This window comes from Ruditapes philippinarum, unplaced genomic scaffold, assembly GCF_026571515.1.
Source record: "Ruditapes philippinarum isolate M1 unplaced genomic scaffold, ASM2657151v2 ctg9346_1_1_1_1, whole genome shotgun sequence".
In the NCBI taxonomy this organism is placed as follows: domain Eukaryota; kingdom Metazoa; phylum Mollusca; class Bivalvia; order Venerida; family Veneridae; genus Ruditapes; species Ruditapes philippinarum.
The window spans coordinates 1,340-17,321 of record NW_026863476.1 but is presented as its reverse complement, the minus strand read 5'-3'; the positions used below and the strand labels follow the sequence as shown (position 1 = coordinate 17,321).

At 33.4% G+C, this 15,982-nt stretch overlaps 1 protein-coding gene across 1 annotated transcript in view; it reads right to left on the bottom strand.

The window, feature by feature from the left end:
- Nucleotides 1–15,013, bottom strand: part of LOC132722165 (dynein axonemal heavy chain 8-like) — a gene marked incomplete at its 5' end in the record, with an annotated part of 71,219 nt that extends 56,206 nt beyond the window's left edge. Inside the window, 12 exon segments of the mRNA XM_060706607.1 lie at nucleotides 2,928–3,062; nucleotides 3,581–3,723; nucleotides 3,941–4,172; nucleotides 4,751–4,891; nucleotides 5,081–5,322; nucleotides 5,651–5,897; nucleotides 6,892–7,053; nucleotides 7,504–7,638; nucleotides 8,054–8,161; nucleotides 11,408–11,494; nucleotides 14,532–14,719; nucleotides 14,835–15,013. Of these exon segments, the coding sequence (XP_060562590.1) occupies nucleotides 2,928–3,062; nucleotides 3,581–3,723; nucleotides 3,941–4,172; nucleotides 4,751–4,891; nucleotides 5,081–5,322; nucleotides 5,651–5,897; nucleotides 6,892–7,053; nucleotides 7,504–7,638; nucleotides 8,054–8,161; nucleotides 11,408–11,494; nucleotides 14,532–14,719; nucleotides 14,835–15,013 (1,999 nt within the window).
- Nucleotides 15,014–15,982: the final 969 nt, after the last annotated feature.

The window sequence follows — 15,982 nt, the reverse complement described above, 5'->3', positions numbered from 1 at the left end:
TAAACCCTGTGGTCCAGTAGCAGTAGAATAATAATTGAACTTCAACTTCCAGGTAAGTCTCGTTTAATTTATTAATTATACAGTATTGGCTTGACTATTCGGAAGGTAATGTCACAAGGGTGTTTTATTGAATATAATAATACTAATTACCTATGAAAAATAAATTTGACAGACAAGGTACAAAGGCTTGTTATTAAGATGTTTTATCAAGAAATCACTGCTTTATTATTATGAATGCATAAAATTGTCCCAAAAAAGGCACAAAGTGACAAAACCCTTCAGTAGTTATTGAGATAACAGCTTTACAAACAAAACTTTACCATGAATTTCTAAGTTGAAAAAAGGGGAGAAAAATCAGCCTAAATGCAAGATAGAATTATGGATCTTTGTCAGTGACCTACAATTATAACCCTAAATGCATATGTGAAGTTTTAAATAAATATCTTTAATAGTTATTGAGATATGTAAAACTTGCATGTAAACATTAACCAAGAGACTAAGTAGAAAAGGGATATGAATCAGCCTTAATGCAAGATAGAGTTATGGAACTTGGTCAGTGACATACAATTATGACCCTCCAATTATGACCCTAAGTGCATGTGTAAAGTTTCAAGTAAATATCTTTGAATACCTTTAACCTTAAACCAAAATTACTAAGTTTCAAAGGGGCAAATAATTCTGCAAATATTGCAGGCAGAGTTATGCAATTTTTGCACACTGATGTACATTGTTACAACAAAAAAGTATTTTAAATTCCAATTGAATATCTCAAGCAATAATTGAGATATTTGACTTTACAAAAAAACTTTAACAAAAAAGTTCCAAAGGAGCATAATTCTGTAAATATTGTAGGCAGAGTTATCCCACTTGTCAATCTGATGTACCTTGTTACTTTAAATAAGTATTGTAAGTTTAAATTGAATATCTCAAGCAATAATTGAGATATTTGACTTTACAAAAAACTTTAACCAAAATTTCTAAGTTAAAAAGGGGCATAATTCTGTAAATATTGTAGGCAGAGTTATCCCACTTGTCAATCTGATGTACCTTGTTACAATAAATAAGTATTGTAAGTTTAAATTGAATATCTCAAGCAATAATTGAGATATTTGACTTTACAAAAAACTTTAACCAAAATTTCTAAGTTAAAAAGGGGCATAATTCTGTCAATAGTGTAGGCAGAGTTATCCAACTTGTCTATCTGATGTACCTTGTTACTATAAATAAGTATTGTAAGTGTCAATTGAATATCTCAAGCAATAATTGAGATATTTGACTTTACAAAAAACTTTAACCAAAATTTCTAAGTTAAAAAGGGGCATCATTCTGTCAATATTGTAGGCAGAGTTATCAAACTTGTCAATCTGATGTACCTTGTTACTATAAATAAGTATTGTAAGTTTCAATTGAATATCTCAAACAATAATTGAGATATTTGACTTTACAAAAAACTTTAACCAAAATTTCTAAGTTAAAAAGGGGCATAATTCTGTCAATATTGTAGGCAGAGTTATCAAACTTGTCAATCTGATGTACCTTGTTACTATAAATAAGTATTGTAAGTTTCAATTGAATATCTCAAGTAATAATTGAGATATTTGACTTTACAAAAAACTTTAACCAACGCAGACGCCGACGCGGACGCGGACGCCGACGCCGGGGCGACTACAATAGCTCTCATATTCTTCGAATAGTCGAGCTAAAAATTATTTTGTACATTTTGTATACATATTTTACTTGTTTGTATTTTATAATTTAAACGTTTAAATAACATGTATTTTTACAGTTATAACTTTTTTAAACTTTGGAATAAAAACCATTACTTTTAACATGTTAAACATACTTAAAAAATTTTTTTACATACAAATCAACACATTTTGCTTAAGCCTAGGAAGCACTTTAGGTCTTTTTAGCACTTTTCTTTGTTTAACAGATGGACTGTTTTTTTAAAAAGTAAATAGAAACAAATACAAAATAATAGTTATAAGTAAAATATCACAGCTTTGTTTCCTTCTTAGTTTTTAACATGTATAACTTCAAAATAAAAACCCATTAATAAATTAATTCTACTTTTCAAACAATTCCAAAACATACCTATAAAAGAGACAGTTTAAGGTTAAACAGTCATAATTTCTTGAACTGTCTAAAATAAAGAAAATTTTAACTTATACTGTCTATGTGTTTTTCTACAGGTATGTTAAACTTTATTTTATATTTTAACTCATGTTAAACTTTATTTTATACTTTAACTATTTTCTCAAATCTATAGGACATAAAATTTTGTAAACTTACTTTAGTTACTAACTTGTTAAAATGTAACTTTATATTGTACTTAAAAAATGTTTTTCATATAACTTATATTAATTAAATACAGAAAACTAAGTTCTTATTACATTAAATATTAATTTTGTAATGTAAATTAAGTATTTTATTATATACATTTTGTTAACATGGTACCTGTTACCTATTTTAATAATCAAAATGTTACAACTCGTAATGCTAAGTGAGTAATTATTTCCCCAACTTAATTTTTAATTAATAATTGTTATTTTCTTAAAACAAATTGTCTAAAAATTTTATATATTGTCATACATGTATTAAAAACTCTTAATTAAGAATATTTCTTATTATACATTGTATTTGTAAATATAATTTCTTTAACTGTCTAAAATAAAGAATATATTTTAACTTATACTGTCTATGTGTTTCTCTACAAACTGTAAACAAAATAAAAATCCTTCCCCTCAAACACGCAGTTCGTGAAAGTATCATAATGCACAATCTATAGCTCAAATACTTTCAGCTTTAATAATTATATTCCTGTGCATCTGAACTCGAACCTTGCATTATTCTACAACAATGCATTCAAAATTGCTATCTATTTCCTAAAAAATATGACAATAACTAACAGAAAATCAGAAACATACCTGGAACATCATAGGTGTACTGGCTGATGAAAAGTTGAAACTCTTGCTAAGATGTGCATCTGGGTCATATTTTGCCATGTTACCTTTGATCATCACAGTCTTAGCTGTTCCCTGTTCTCCTATCAGCAATACAGCCTGCAAAGACAGTTTGTAATAATGTTCTACTTGAAATGCTTTAAATGGGCAGCAAAACTGACAAGGTTTTTATTCTATTTCATTAAAAAATATTTATTTTGTAATCAGCACATGCATCTTATTAAATAGTCATTTTTTTTGAATTGACAAAAAGTTGCATCATATATAAAAAAATAGTTTATATGATCTCAAAAACAAAATGTTGATGCACAAAAATAATATAACACTTGATTTATCTATTTATCTTGCTTGCAAATGAAATTACAAAATAAGAGCATTAATGCTGATCTGTTAAAATAACCACTTTTGACAGAAAATTTTGTCATGTCAACATAAGCAAGACTTCTATGTTTCATTTTGAGAACTTTTAAAATGTTTGAATAATGGTCTAAATTAAGGTTCTTGCATGACAACAATGATGACGATGAGGCATAATAACGAGACTTTTTTTGAAACAGACAAGCTTAAACAACAACAACAATGCAAATGCTGTAAAAATATAACACTGAAATAATCACCTTGTACTGCTTTGCAATAGTATCAATGAGAAAGTTTGTTCTGACATTGTCCACATTTGGTACTAGAATTGAACTGAACTCTGGAACATAATCTGATGCATAGATATACTCCTCTACTCTATGCATCCAATGTAACCATTCCCCTAAAATATAAAATTAGTGAAACTGTCAATGAAAGAAAGAAGTTCAACCAAAGTTACAGCTTCAATAACTTAATTCAAATTAAATTTGCATTGCTAATGATGGCCTTCTAACCCTATTTTTCATTTAAGGCACACAATTATTCATATAAACAAGTTTTTGAATTAAACTAAAAGAAAACATCAGAACTATTAAACCAAACAGACTTCAATTCATTACCTTTCTCATCAACCAAGTACTCAAAAATGGTTTCATCATCTTTTACTGGAGGCAAGGATAATTTTTCACAATCATTCACAATGAAATGTTCCATCTTGGCACGATCCTCCAGTTCCAACAGTGCTCCTAAACTCCACATTAAGGCAAAAATGAACAGCTTTTCTAAATGGGAGCCTGGTAGGTTTCCTTTGTCATCTCTTTTGGGAATTAAACCCTCTAGAAGATCTGTTGCCTACAAATTACAGAATTTTAAAGTTATAAGTCTCTGTCAGCAGTTTAACTATTGCAATAAAATAACAATCTAGGAGGGTTTTTGTCACAAAAACATATGTCTCCCAAAACTATATGTATGCTCATTCATGTGAAATTTCATTGAAATCCCACCTTTTTGTGCAGCAAAGTGAAACAACGCAGTGATGTGCACAACTAGGGATGGTACTGATCACTCCTGTAATTTGGTTGAAATCCCTCCAGTAGTTTGACCTGTGAAAGCTGGACAAGATTTTTCTATTTTTAGCTCTGGTGGCCATTTTGTGCAGCCAAACCGAACATGCCAGGGAAGTGCACAACTAGGGATACTGATCACTCCTGTAAAGTTTGGTTGAAATCCCACCAGTAGTTTGACCTGTGAAGGCCGGACAAGCTTAATGCGGACAGACAGACAACCGGACGGATGGACATCCAACCAAATTTTTTAAGGGATAAAGGGCCATTTGTAATGAGTAGTAAAGCATTCAATCAGAATGGAAAAATGTGGTTTTAGGTATTAACTAAAATGTGCTGTCACTGTGAGTGCATCAACAAACTTACCTGTCTGATCTGGTTACATTCAAGAAGTATCATCTTCATGTTAAGATTCAAGTTAACATATCTGAAGATATCATCAAACACTTTGTCAAACAGTCCAAATAGAATGTCACTTTCCTGAGCAGTTCTTGTTTTTAACCATCCCTGTAAAAAAAATCTTAAACATTGACAATAATTTAAATGCCAAGGCCTTTTTTATTTTATCCAACAATAATTATAAAATGCAAAAACAATAACAAATATTAGTATATTAAGACTGTGTGTAAGTCAAATGCATTATAGAAGTTACGGAAAGAAAATTAGTCACCATATCAGGTAATAAGGTTATTCTACCTGTAAAATAGGTCTCCAGTCCAATGCAGATGAACTCATGAAGACCATACCGTTTCTGGATACAGTAGCAGGCGAGGCATTGTCAATGTTGTGCACTTCAAACACAATCTTACAGTTTGGTGCCATAGGAATACGATCTCCATTAGCTAATGTTAGAGTTTTGTTGTCATCAAGTACAGAGTTGAGATTCTCAATCCAAATAGCATCTACTGGACCATCTAGAACAATCCAAATATGCTCTCCTAAAAAGTAGATAAATACTTGTTATCAAAATTTAGGTAGATTTTCAAATAAAACAAATTTCATGTCAAGCATTTCAACAGTAAATAGTTCAGTATAAATTTCTAAATTAATGTAGTCATTTTATCAGAATTTATTAAATAAAATAATTTATATAGGAAAATGCCACAAGAAGGTCCACATGACAAGAAAAGACATCCCTGATCCTAGATTCTAAATAAGTCTTTAAACAAACTTTTTATCACAAAGGAATAGGTAAAAATTTCTTGAAGATTCTGCATAACTTGAGAACAGAAAAAACATGTACTTTTTTTCCTTATGTTTCTTTACCTTTCTTTGCTTTCAAAGATCTTCTCCAAAGTGTAGAAAATATACCATCTGTCCAGTCATTGGTGGCAACATCCAATCTACCAAACATCTGTGGTGCTGTAATGGCCTTTGGGTTCATTCTCATTTCTCTATGTGGAGCTCCACAGTCACTCATTGACTTCATCAGTACATGAATGCAGCATGATTTACCAGCACCACTTGGTCCTAATGTCATCATTCCATGACGTACACGCTGAGTCTCATATAGCTGTAATTTGGCAGAAAAATATACAGTAGAACTTCTATGAGTCGAACTTCGATTAGTCGATTTTCTCGATGTGTCGAATAAAAATGAAAGTCCCGACTTTCCCCCCTATATATTCCTTATAAAAACCTATTTATGAGTTGAAATTTTATGTGTCGAATTTTTCGATGTGTCGAGGTTTTCTCGTGGTCCGTATAAAGTAAATCTAGTGCAATTTACCACAAATAAGTCGAAGTCGTTGGATTGTTTTGACACCTTTGACCTCGAGACATTTTTCACACCTTATCTGGCAGCGAAGACGATTTCCAATCAACTTGTGTGATAGGTGTTAATAACACAGCCGTGTGTTCAAACAGCCTTTGTTTGCGATAAAATGTGTGATAAAATGCTTTAATCGTAACTTTTTTAATTGCCGTAGTGGTATTTGAAAGTAAACAGTAAGAACTACTTCACTACTTTCATTTGAAAACATCCTTGACCCGGTGTCGCGTGAGAATAACACGCGAAATATTTACTATAAGCTGGTTTAGTTATCGCCCTTTCGTATTCATACGCCTTTTGTAACTCTTTGGGTAGTCGTGAAAAACGTAATTTGACATGCTATATTTATCATTGTAAAATTTAAAGATAAGATTAATGATGGAAAAACATGAAATATGTTTCGTTATAGAGCTTATAATTAGGACTAGTCACGGGTCGAAATTTTGTCATGGAATTGAGAGCGATTCATGAGTCGAAGTCCCGATGTGTCGAAGTTTTTACGCAAGTCCCTTCAACTTCGACTTACCGAAGTTCTACTGTATATCAATTTACAAAATTACCAAGGTCATCAATTTTTGTCATCTTAACTTTCATGCTGCAAGTTTACCCTATAGTTTTACCTTCATTTCTTCTCCAAATTGTTAAACATTAAGAATCCTTTAAATCTTTAAAATATTTTGAATATATCATTACACTGAATATTCACGTTAATGAGTTGGCAATAATTCTGAATTACCTGTACAAGTTTCAAGTTCCATGATGGATGGTTTACGAGCCCTGCAGCATCTACCTGGTTTGCTATTGCCACTTGAAGTTCAGCGTAGGTTGCTGAATCAAGGGTTATTCCAGGGAACAAGTCAGCAATTAAACTCATAAACAATGGTTCATCTTCATCAACCTATTAACATATATTTATATAGTGACACTGTGTAATTCATTTCATGAATGTTGACATTTCAGACAGAAATAGAATTGCATTTATAATATGAATCTTACATCTTTTATTCTTTTCAAAGGTGGGGGTAATGCTAGGCTGCTAATTCCACCTACTCATTTCATTGACAGCATATGTTCTCTCTACACAATGTGATATTCAATTTATTCACATTATTTTTTATGCATAATATTGTTCTTACGTCTTAGAATTACCTGGAATTCATATTCTGTCATAGTTGTTTTTGTACAAAACTAAATATTTTCTGCATAATGTTAACTTTAAATATATATTGTGATACCAACCGGACAATATGTGTAAAAATGTTGTCTTTAGATATCAGCAGTGTATCTATACCTAAAAGGTTAAATCTACTTCAAATATGTTTACCTAACAAGATGAAATAAGACTTACCAGTTTTGACAAGTTCATATCTCTGAGTACTCTCATGACAATTGTGCTTTCAGTATCATTTGGTCTGGCTCTCTTGTTTGCTCCCAGTGTTCTCAGTACTGACAAAATGTTTCTTAATCCAAAATCATAATGTACCTACAATATATATGAGCAAACAATGTTGTGATTCTAAACCAAACTTTAAACTATATATATAATTTCGAATCCAAGTTAATTTTAGATACATATACATATGTACATATCAATTTATCTACTAGTTTTTCACAAACCTTACCTTAAAGAATTTGTGTTAAGTGTTTGTCCTACTTTGAGGGAAATAAACATCAAAATAATAAAACTGACAAGTAAACATCAGAGAACTTATTAAGACAGCAATGATGGCTGGCCAGTATTGACAAATTATTACTGCAATAAAAATACTCCTGCTCATCACCACTTTTTTTAAGAACAATTAAGGCCATTTTTTAAATGTAACATCCAATAACTTAGTCAAGCCTTATATAAGATCCAATGTCAAAAGAAAATCACAATATATTAAAAAAAAACTAACCTGTTTTGAAAGCTGTTCTTCACACAGTTTGTAAAGTGTGTAGAATTTCTGTGCAAGCAAGACATTTTCAAGGAAACCACAAGAAGCAAGCTTCACTCTCATGATAATCTGGATTGCATAACATTGTTATTATTTAATAATTGAATATCCAACAATATTCTTTTTTAAGTAATTCATGTCAACATTTTAATTATAAAAATTCATTCACCCTAAGAAACACACCACAATGAAGAAAATAGATATAAAGTATTGGTAAAAATAGTTTAAATGAGAGGGCCATGTCGAAAGCCCTAATATCCCTCACCTGAATATAAATACTCTTAATGACAAGGAACAAGTAAAACTTATAATAAGCAACAGCAGATATAAAATCTAAGTCTTGAACTTTAAAGTTTATATTTGTATTTGAAATAGTGGTTGGTTGTGCTTAGCGAAAACAATAGTTACTAAAGAAGTCACTGGATGTTATACAAAATCAGTAGTTTCCTTGAAAGTCACTGAATGCTATGTAATTCAATGGTTTATTCACTCATTGCAAAAAAACTAAATGTTTGCTATGGAAGTCACTGGTTGCTGTTTAAAAAAAGCAATGTTTGCTATGTAAGTCACTGGTTGCTATTGAAATTAACAGTTTGCACTGAAAAGCCAATGGCTGCTTTGAAGTCACTGGTTGCTATAGAAGTCAATGGTTGTTATGGAAAGAAAGCAGTTGCTATGGAAAGTCAATGGTTCTTATGCTATGAGAGTCATTAATTGCTATTTGAAGTCAATGGTTGCTGTAGAAAGTTACCAGTTACTATGGAAGTCTACAGTTGCAATGGAAATTCAGTGGTTGCTATGGAAGTCAATAATTGCTGTGGAAGGTCCATGGTTACAATTGAAGTCACTGGTTACTAGACTAGGTTCGGGTCACTAGGTCTTGCCCTTTGTGTGCACACCTAGGGTAAGACCTAGTTTGTAAGTGGGCATCAGTAAAAGTCATCTTACTGGATCCAATTTTTAAGGTTAATTATTCGGTTGCGGATCTTTGCTCCCACGAAGAGTTTCTTTGTCAGAGAGTATTAAAGCTCACCCTTATGGATACTTTTCATTTGGGGCAGGCATTTGTAATCGAGTGACCAGTTGGACTCAAACAATTCAAGTTTTTGTTATGTTGTCAGCAACAGGGACATACCCTGACTACTAAGTTAAGTTCAACATAGAGGTTAATAACTTGCTGCGCCTGGTCGCTTTCCGGCTCATTTATATAGGTTTGGTCAGAGCTTCATTGGAGTACTCTTCCTGGACTTAAGTGGCCTTAAAAAGCCTACTTGATAGACAATTTTTTCCTAGTCATCAGATTATGACGCATGTTTGTGACATCATAACTGTATCGTGATTGTACTGTCATCATAATTGTTGTTCTGCTGTGTTTGTTAATTCTGTGTTAATGTAATAAAGTTAAAGACACTGCAGGTTTTAGGTCTTTATTTTGAACATAATCAAAAATAGAAGCTGACCCTGAACCTTCGGTTCTGGTGAGTTAATTACAAGTAAAAAGCAGGTACTACATGAAATACTGTCTAAAGGATAAATTGTAATAATTAACATAATGATATTGTATCAACTAATTCAGATATAGGTGAAAATGAAATTAAAAATAGTTTAAAAGTCCTAAAATTTTGCCATTTTATAAATTTAATCACTTCATATATTTCTCATCATGTTTTACTTAATCACTTGATGTTTAATGTCTCTATCTGTTCATATAATTCTGAGCTTCTACATTCCAGAAAATTCCAAATTCCCAACTTTTTGGCTAGTCCCACAGGTGTTCAGTTTTCAGAAGTTACACTGTATATGAAAAATCATTGACCCCCTTGGATGGGGCCAACATTGACCACAGGGATTTTATTTGAACAAACTTGGTATACACCCACTAGAAGATGTTTCATACTAAATATCTAAGCTCTAGCACTTTGGATATTCTAGAAGAAGGGTTTTTTTTTATTTTAACTACAAGTATATACATTTAAGGAAAATAAATGACCCCCCAGGGCGGGGCCAATTTTGACCCCAGGACTTTTATTTGAACAAACTTGGTAGACACTCACTAGCAGATATTTCATGCTGAATATCCAGCTCTTTGAGTTTTTTAAAAGAAGATTTTTTAAGTTCTTTCTTTCGGTTACAGGGCAACCAGGCTGTTCTGCCTGGAATTAAATTCTTATGATTAGATTTCTTTTAAAGTAAAAGATTATAGATTGATGCCAGACGCATTGCAATCACAAATACTCACTGTCACTATGTGACAGGTGAGCTGAAAACACATCTACAAGACAGTCATCAAATTTAGCACTGGCCCGGTGGCCAATGGCCAGTGTAAATTAATTTGGGCAAGTGTAAAGTTTAAGAAAATTTAGTTAAATATAAAGTAGAATAAATTAAAAACTGGAATTCAGGCCAGTAAATTCAAAATCTTAAATTCATTGACTGCAAGATGAGTTTTATTAATTTTAAAATAAACTAGACCTATCACTGAAGATGATTAATACCCCCACCAGCAACTTTTACTTTTTAAAAAATAACTGGTCTGAAGAAAAATTTCAACTCAACCTATATTAAATGAGGTATGAACTCTAGTTATTGTCCAGAAACCATTTTTCTATTTTTAGTAATGGTGACCTTGACCTTCACCTCAGGGGATCCAAATGCAATACAAACTAGGATATACATATAAGCTTGCTATACACCAAGTTTGATTACAATATCTCATTCCTAACTCTTGTTATTGTCTAGAAACCATTAATCTATTTTTAGTAATGGTGACCTTGACCCCGAAGGTCCAAATGCAATATCAACAGGGGTCTCCACATAAGATTGCTATATACCAAGTTTGATAACAATATCTCATTCCAAACTCTAGTTATTGTCCTGAAACATTTCTCTATTGTTAGTAATGGTGACCTTGACCCCAAAGGAGTCCAAATGCAATACCAACCGGGGTCTTTATACAAGCTTGCTTTACACCAAGTTTTATCACAATATCTCATTCCTAACACTAGTTATTGTCCGGAAACCATTTTTCTATTTTTAGTAATGGTGACCTTGACCTTAATCCCAGGGTGCCCAAATGCAATATCAACGGGGTCTTCACATAAGGTTGCTATATACCAAGTTTAATAACAATTACTCATTAAATCTCTAGTTATGGTCCGGAAACCATGATGTGGACCAACTGACGGACCAACAGACTGACTGACCAACAAGCTGATTCCTATATACCCCCCTTAACTTAATTTGTGGAAGTATAATTACCTTAAAAAAATAAAATCTTTATTGAAATGTAGAGAAAATATTGATGTTTTTACTAACCTGTCTATCAGGAACCATCATAGCAACAGTTCTAAATTGTACTTTCAAATTCTCAGGCAATTCTTGACGTCCAGCATAACCAGGGTTCTACAAAATACATCAAAACCAGAATGGTGCTGACTTTTGTTAATAAACAAATAAAGACTGTTGAAGCCACAATATTTTACAGGATTCCCACAATGAAGAGAAATGAAAATTTCATGACTTTTTCCTGACCAATAACAGCATCAAGTTTGCACAATTTTTGAGCGTTAATTGTATTTTTCATATTTTGACCTCCTCCTCCCAAAATAAGCCAACCTGTTTCCTCCTATTCTTTATTTCAAATTATAGCATAAAATTGGCTATTTTCCCCTATTTAACCCATGTTTTAACGGGACCAAAACCATGTGCTTTAACAGAGTCACATGCTCTTGTTATAGCCCGTGTTTACCTATGTGCAATACATTAAAAAACTAGAACTGCCATTATCAAGGCGTGAATACCCCCGCATACCACTTTGTCAGAATCAACATTGGCCATTTAGAGCTCAAGGACAACCTCCCTGCCGAATCTGAGGTTACTAAGCCAGTGCATTGCTAAGTTATGTATTCTACATGCTTCAAATGTGAAAATGTCAAAATCAATACATTGCGGACAGGACATTCTTTAGCAATTGAGAAGAAAAGCTTTTTTTTTGTCAAGGTCCCTGTGACCTTGACCCAGTGACCTCAAAATCAATAGGGGTCACCTTATAGTCATGATCAACATCCATGCCAAATATGAAGACTGTGGGTCAAAGGAATCTTAAGTTAATGGGTGGACAAACTTTTTGAAGTCAAAGTCCCTATGACCTTGACCTTTGATCCAGTGACCTCAAAATCAAAAGGGGTCATCTACTAATCATGATCAACATCCATGTTAAAAATGAAGACTGTGGGTCAAAGGAATCTAAAGTTATTGGGCAGACAAGCTTTTTGAAGTCAAGGCCCCTGTGACCTTGACCTTTGACCTGGTGACCTCAAAGTCAATAGGGGTCATATACTAATCATGACTAACCTCCATGCCAAATATGAAGACTGTGGGTCAAAGGAATCTTATGTTATTGGGCGGACAAGCTTTTTGAAGTCAAGGCCCCTGTGACCTTGACCTTTGACCTGGTGACTTCAAAGTCAATAGGGGTCATCTACTTATCATGACTAGCCTCCATGCCAAATATGAAGACTGTGGGTCAAAGGAATCTTAAGTTATTGGGCGGACAAGCTTTTTGAAGTCAAGGCCCCTGTGACCTTGACCTTTGACCTGGTGACCTAAAAATCAATAGGGGTCATCTACTAATCATGACTAACCTCAATGCCAAATATGAAGACTATGGGTCAAAGGAATCTTAAGTTATTGGGCGGACAAGCTTTTTGAAGTCAAGGCAACTGTGACCTTGACCTTTGACCTGGTGACCTCAAAATCAATAGGGGTCATCTACTAATCATGACTAATCTCCATGCCAAATATGACGACTGTAGGTCAAAGGAATCTTAAGTTATTGGGCGGACAAGCTTTTTAAAGTCAAGGCCCCTGTGACCTTGACCTTTGACCTAGTGACCTAAAAATCAATAGGGGTCATCTACTAATCATGACTAACCTCCATGCCAAATATGAAGACTGGGTCAAAGGAATCTTAAGTTATTGGGCGGACAAGAAAAAACCGACGGACAGCCGAACAGACAAGCTGATTCCAGTATACCCCCCTTACAACTTTGTTGTGCGGGGGTATAATAAAAAAGACGCCTATTTGGCCTATTTTCCGAAAGCGTCATGCACTCCTTAATAATGACATTATGGATTTGAGAGCTTTTATACCGGAAATACCACATATAGACATTGCCGTTATCCCGGTTGTCACCCTTTCTAAGAAACGGACAGTTGTCAATGTAGACAAATATCTGTCATTCAGTTTAACTCTTCAATTAACTTAGAAAACATGAAAGCAAAAATAAAAATAAGAAAATGTTGTTTTATTGTTATTTATATTGATAAATTCTCTTTATATTTCTTTCAGAGTCTAACGCAAAAATAAAAATAAGAAAATGTTGTTTTATTGTTATTTATATTGATAAATTCTCTTTATATTTCTTTCAGAGTCTAACGCAGGATTTTTTTTATAAATTGTTACTTGTGTGCTTGGAAAAAAAAAAAAGATTCTGATGTCAAGTCTATTAAATGCCCCTGATCTTTTTTCTACTGTACCGTCAGTCTGAAATCCTTTCCGGAATTTTATGAGGGTCATGTTTTGTATGGGTACAGTTACTACAGTAATTTTATTTTCTTTCTCGAGTTAATAAATCTCCGTTAAGACTTTTTGTTCGGCTCTTGGCATTTGTATTTCCAAAGTTGTTGGCCTCGGAAAAATAAAGTGCATACAGAAAAATAAAATGCATACGTAAAATATGATAAATTGGATAAATACCGTCCAAGGATTTCATGTACTTGTTTTGTATTTGAATAAACATCATGAATCTGGTTAAAAATTTTATGCTATAATAGCATCAACACATTTTTTCTGTGTTATAATGTCTGCAGAGTCCCTTGGAACTGTTACGGCCCTCACCCTACCGGGCTCAGGCACCAACAGTTCCTCGGGACTCTACAGAGGTTATAACAGGGGAAAACGTGTTAACCCTATATTATTTCAGATACAAAATACATGAATATGAGCAAGTCATACTTGTTGTTTAAATTCAACAAGTATGTGTGCAATTATCCGAAATGAAAAGTATTTCATAATACATGTCATGCTCAAAAATGTTTCATTCTTAAACATACAAAGCAGTGTAATCAATGGAAGACTGACTTAAACTGGCATGCATTTTTCTTGAATATATGTTAGTAATCAATGGAAAGCTTTTGTTGAACAAAAAACAAATTAAGAGAGGTAATGAAGTGGCTACATAAAAAGTAAAATGCAGTAAAGGTTAATGGTACTAGTATGCAGTAGAGATTCATTAAATAGTAAATACAAAACTAACTATGGCAGTTAGTATCTGAAAACATGCAAAAGTACAACACAGCACTAGTTATGATGGGTATTTAATCAAAGTCCAGTTTTTCTGATGCATTTTCTAAAGGTTTATAACATATGGGTTTTTACCATTGTTAAGAACAGACCAAATTCAGGATTTAAGTCTACATTATCTCCATCTGTGAAGACAAATTCCTTCTTTCTATCTTTTTTGGCTGTGAGTACAATGTAGATCTGCTGTGCAGCTACAGATAATACAGGCAGCTCTATTCTGTTAAATTCATCAAAGCATCCCCATGATCCAGACTGTGCTAAACCTAAAATGTAAAATTTCAGTAAGTTTCTTTTTTACTTTATTTCAACTATGATAATAACCAGTTAGTTGTTGAAAAAAGAGTTATTTTAAATAATTTTAAATACATATATTGATACCTTTATAGATACGTCCTAATCCGCGAAAGTCCATTTGATCAGAGCAATTGAAGACAACAACATATTTGCCAAGTGCTTTTCCCATATCCTTAGTTGTTTCTGTTTTTCCAGTACCAGCGGGACCTGCTGGAGCACCTCCCATAGACATACCAAGTGCTTGTGCTAGGGTAATGTAACATCTAAAATAAAGAAAGTCATGCTCAAGTAAAGTGCAACAAAACATTGAATGAATACATGTATGTACAATTGGTGGTTTATTCATTTACATAAAACACCATTATTATATAAATACAGCTAAAAAGCTCCCTTGTGAGTTTTGCTTTTCAGTAGTATTTTTCTCATTTTGTATCTGTATAAATTTACTAAAATTATGGATTACCTAGAGGGGGTTTTTGTCACAAAAAAACAAATGTCTCCCAAAACATCACTCCTTTGAAGTCTGGTCAAAACCCCCTTTGAAGGGCAGACAGGATTTTTCTATCTATAGCTCTGACTGCCATTTTGTGCAGCAAGGAGGAACATGCCGGCGATATGCACAACTAGGGATGGCACTGATCACTCCTGTGAAGTTTCATTGAAATCCCACCAGCAGTTTGATCTGTAGTATCCAGACAAGGTTTTTCTATTTAAAGCTCTGGCTGCCATTTTGTGCAGCCAAGAGGAACGTGCCGGCGATATGCACAACTAAGGGTGGTATTGATCACTCATTTTGTGCAGCCAAGGGGAATGTGTGAGCCATATGCACAACCAGGAATCCGGCCAGCAGTTTGACCTGTCAGTGTGGAAGCCGAACCAGCTGAATGCGGACAAATGGACGTCATGATGAATTTGAACAAGAGGGCCATGATGGCCCTGCAGTCGCTCACCTGTACATAGGCCCCCGGAGCAGGGCCAGTTTAAAGCCCGGGGCTTTTATTTGAACAAACTTGGTAGACAACCATTAGAAGATGTTTCATGCTAAACATTTAAGGTCTAGCTCGTTGGGATTTTTAAAAGAAGATTTTTTTAAGTTTTTTTCTTTACACATATAGTTAAAAACAATGACACACCTGGGGCAGGGCCAGTTTTGACCCCAGGGCTTTTATTTGAACAATCTTTGTAGACACTTACTAGAAAATGTTTCATGCTTAATATCTAAACTCTAGCTA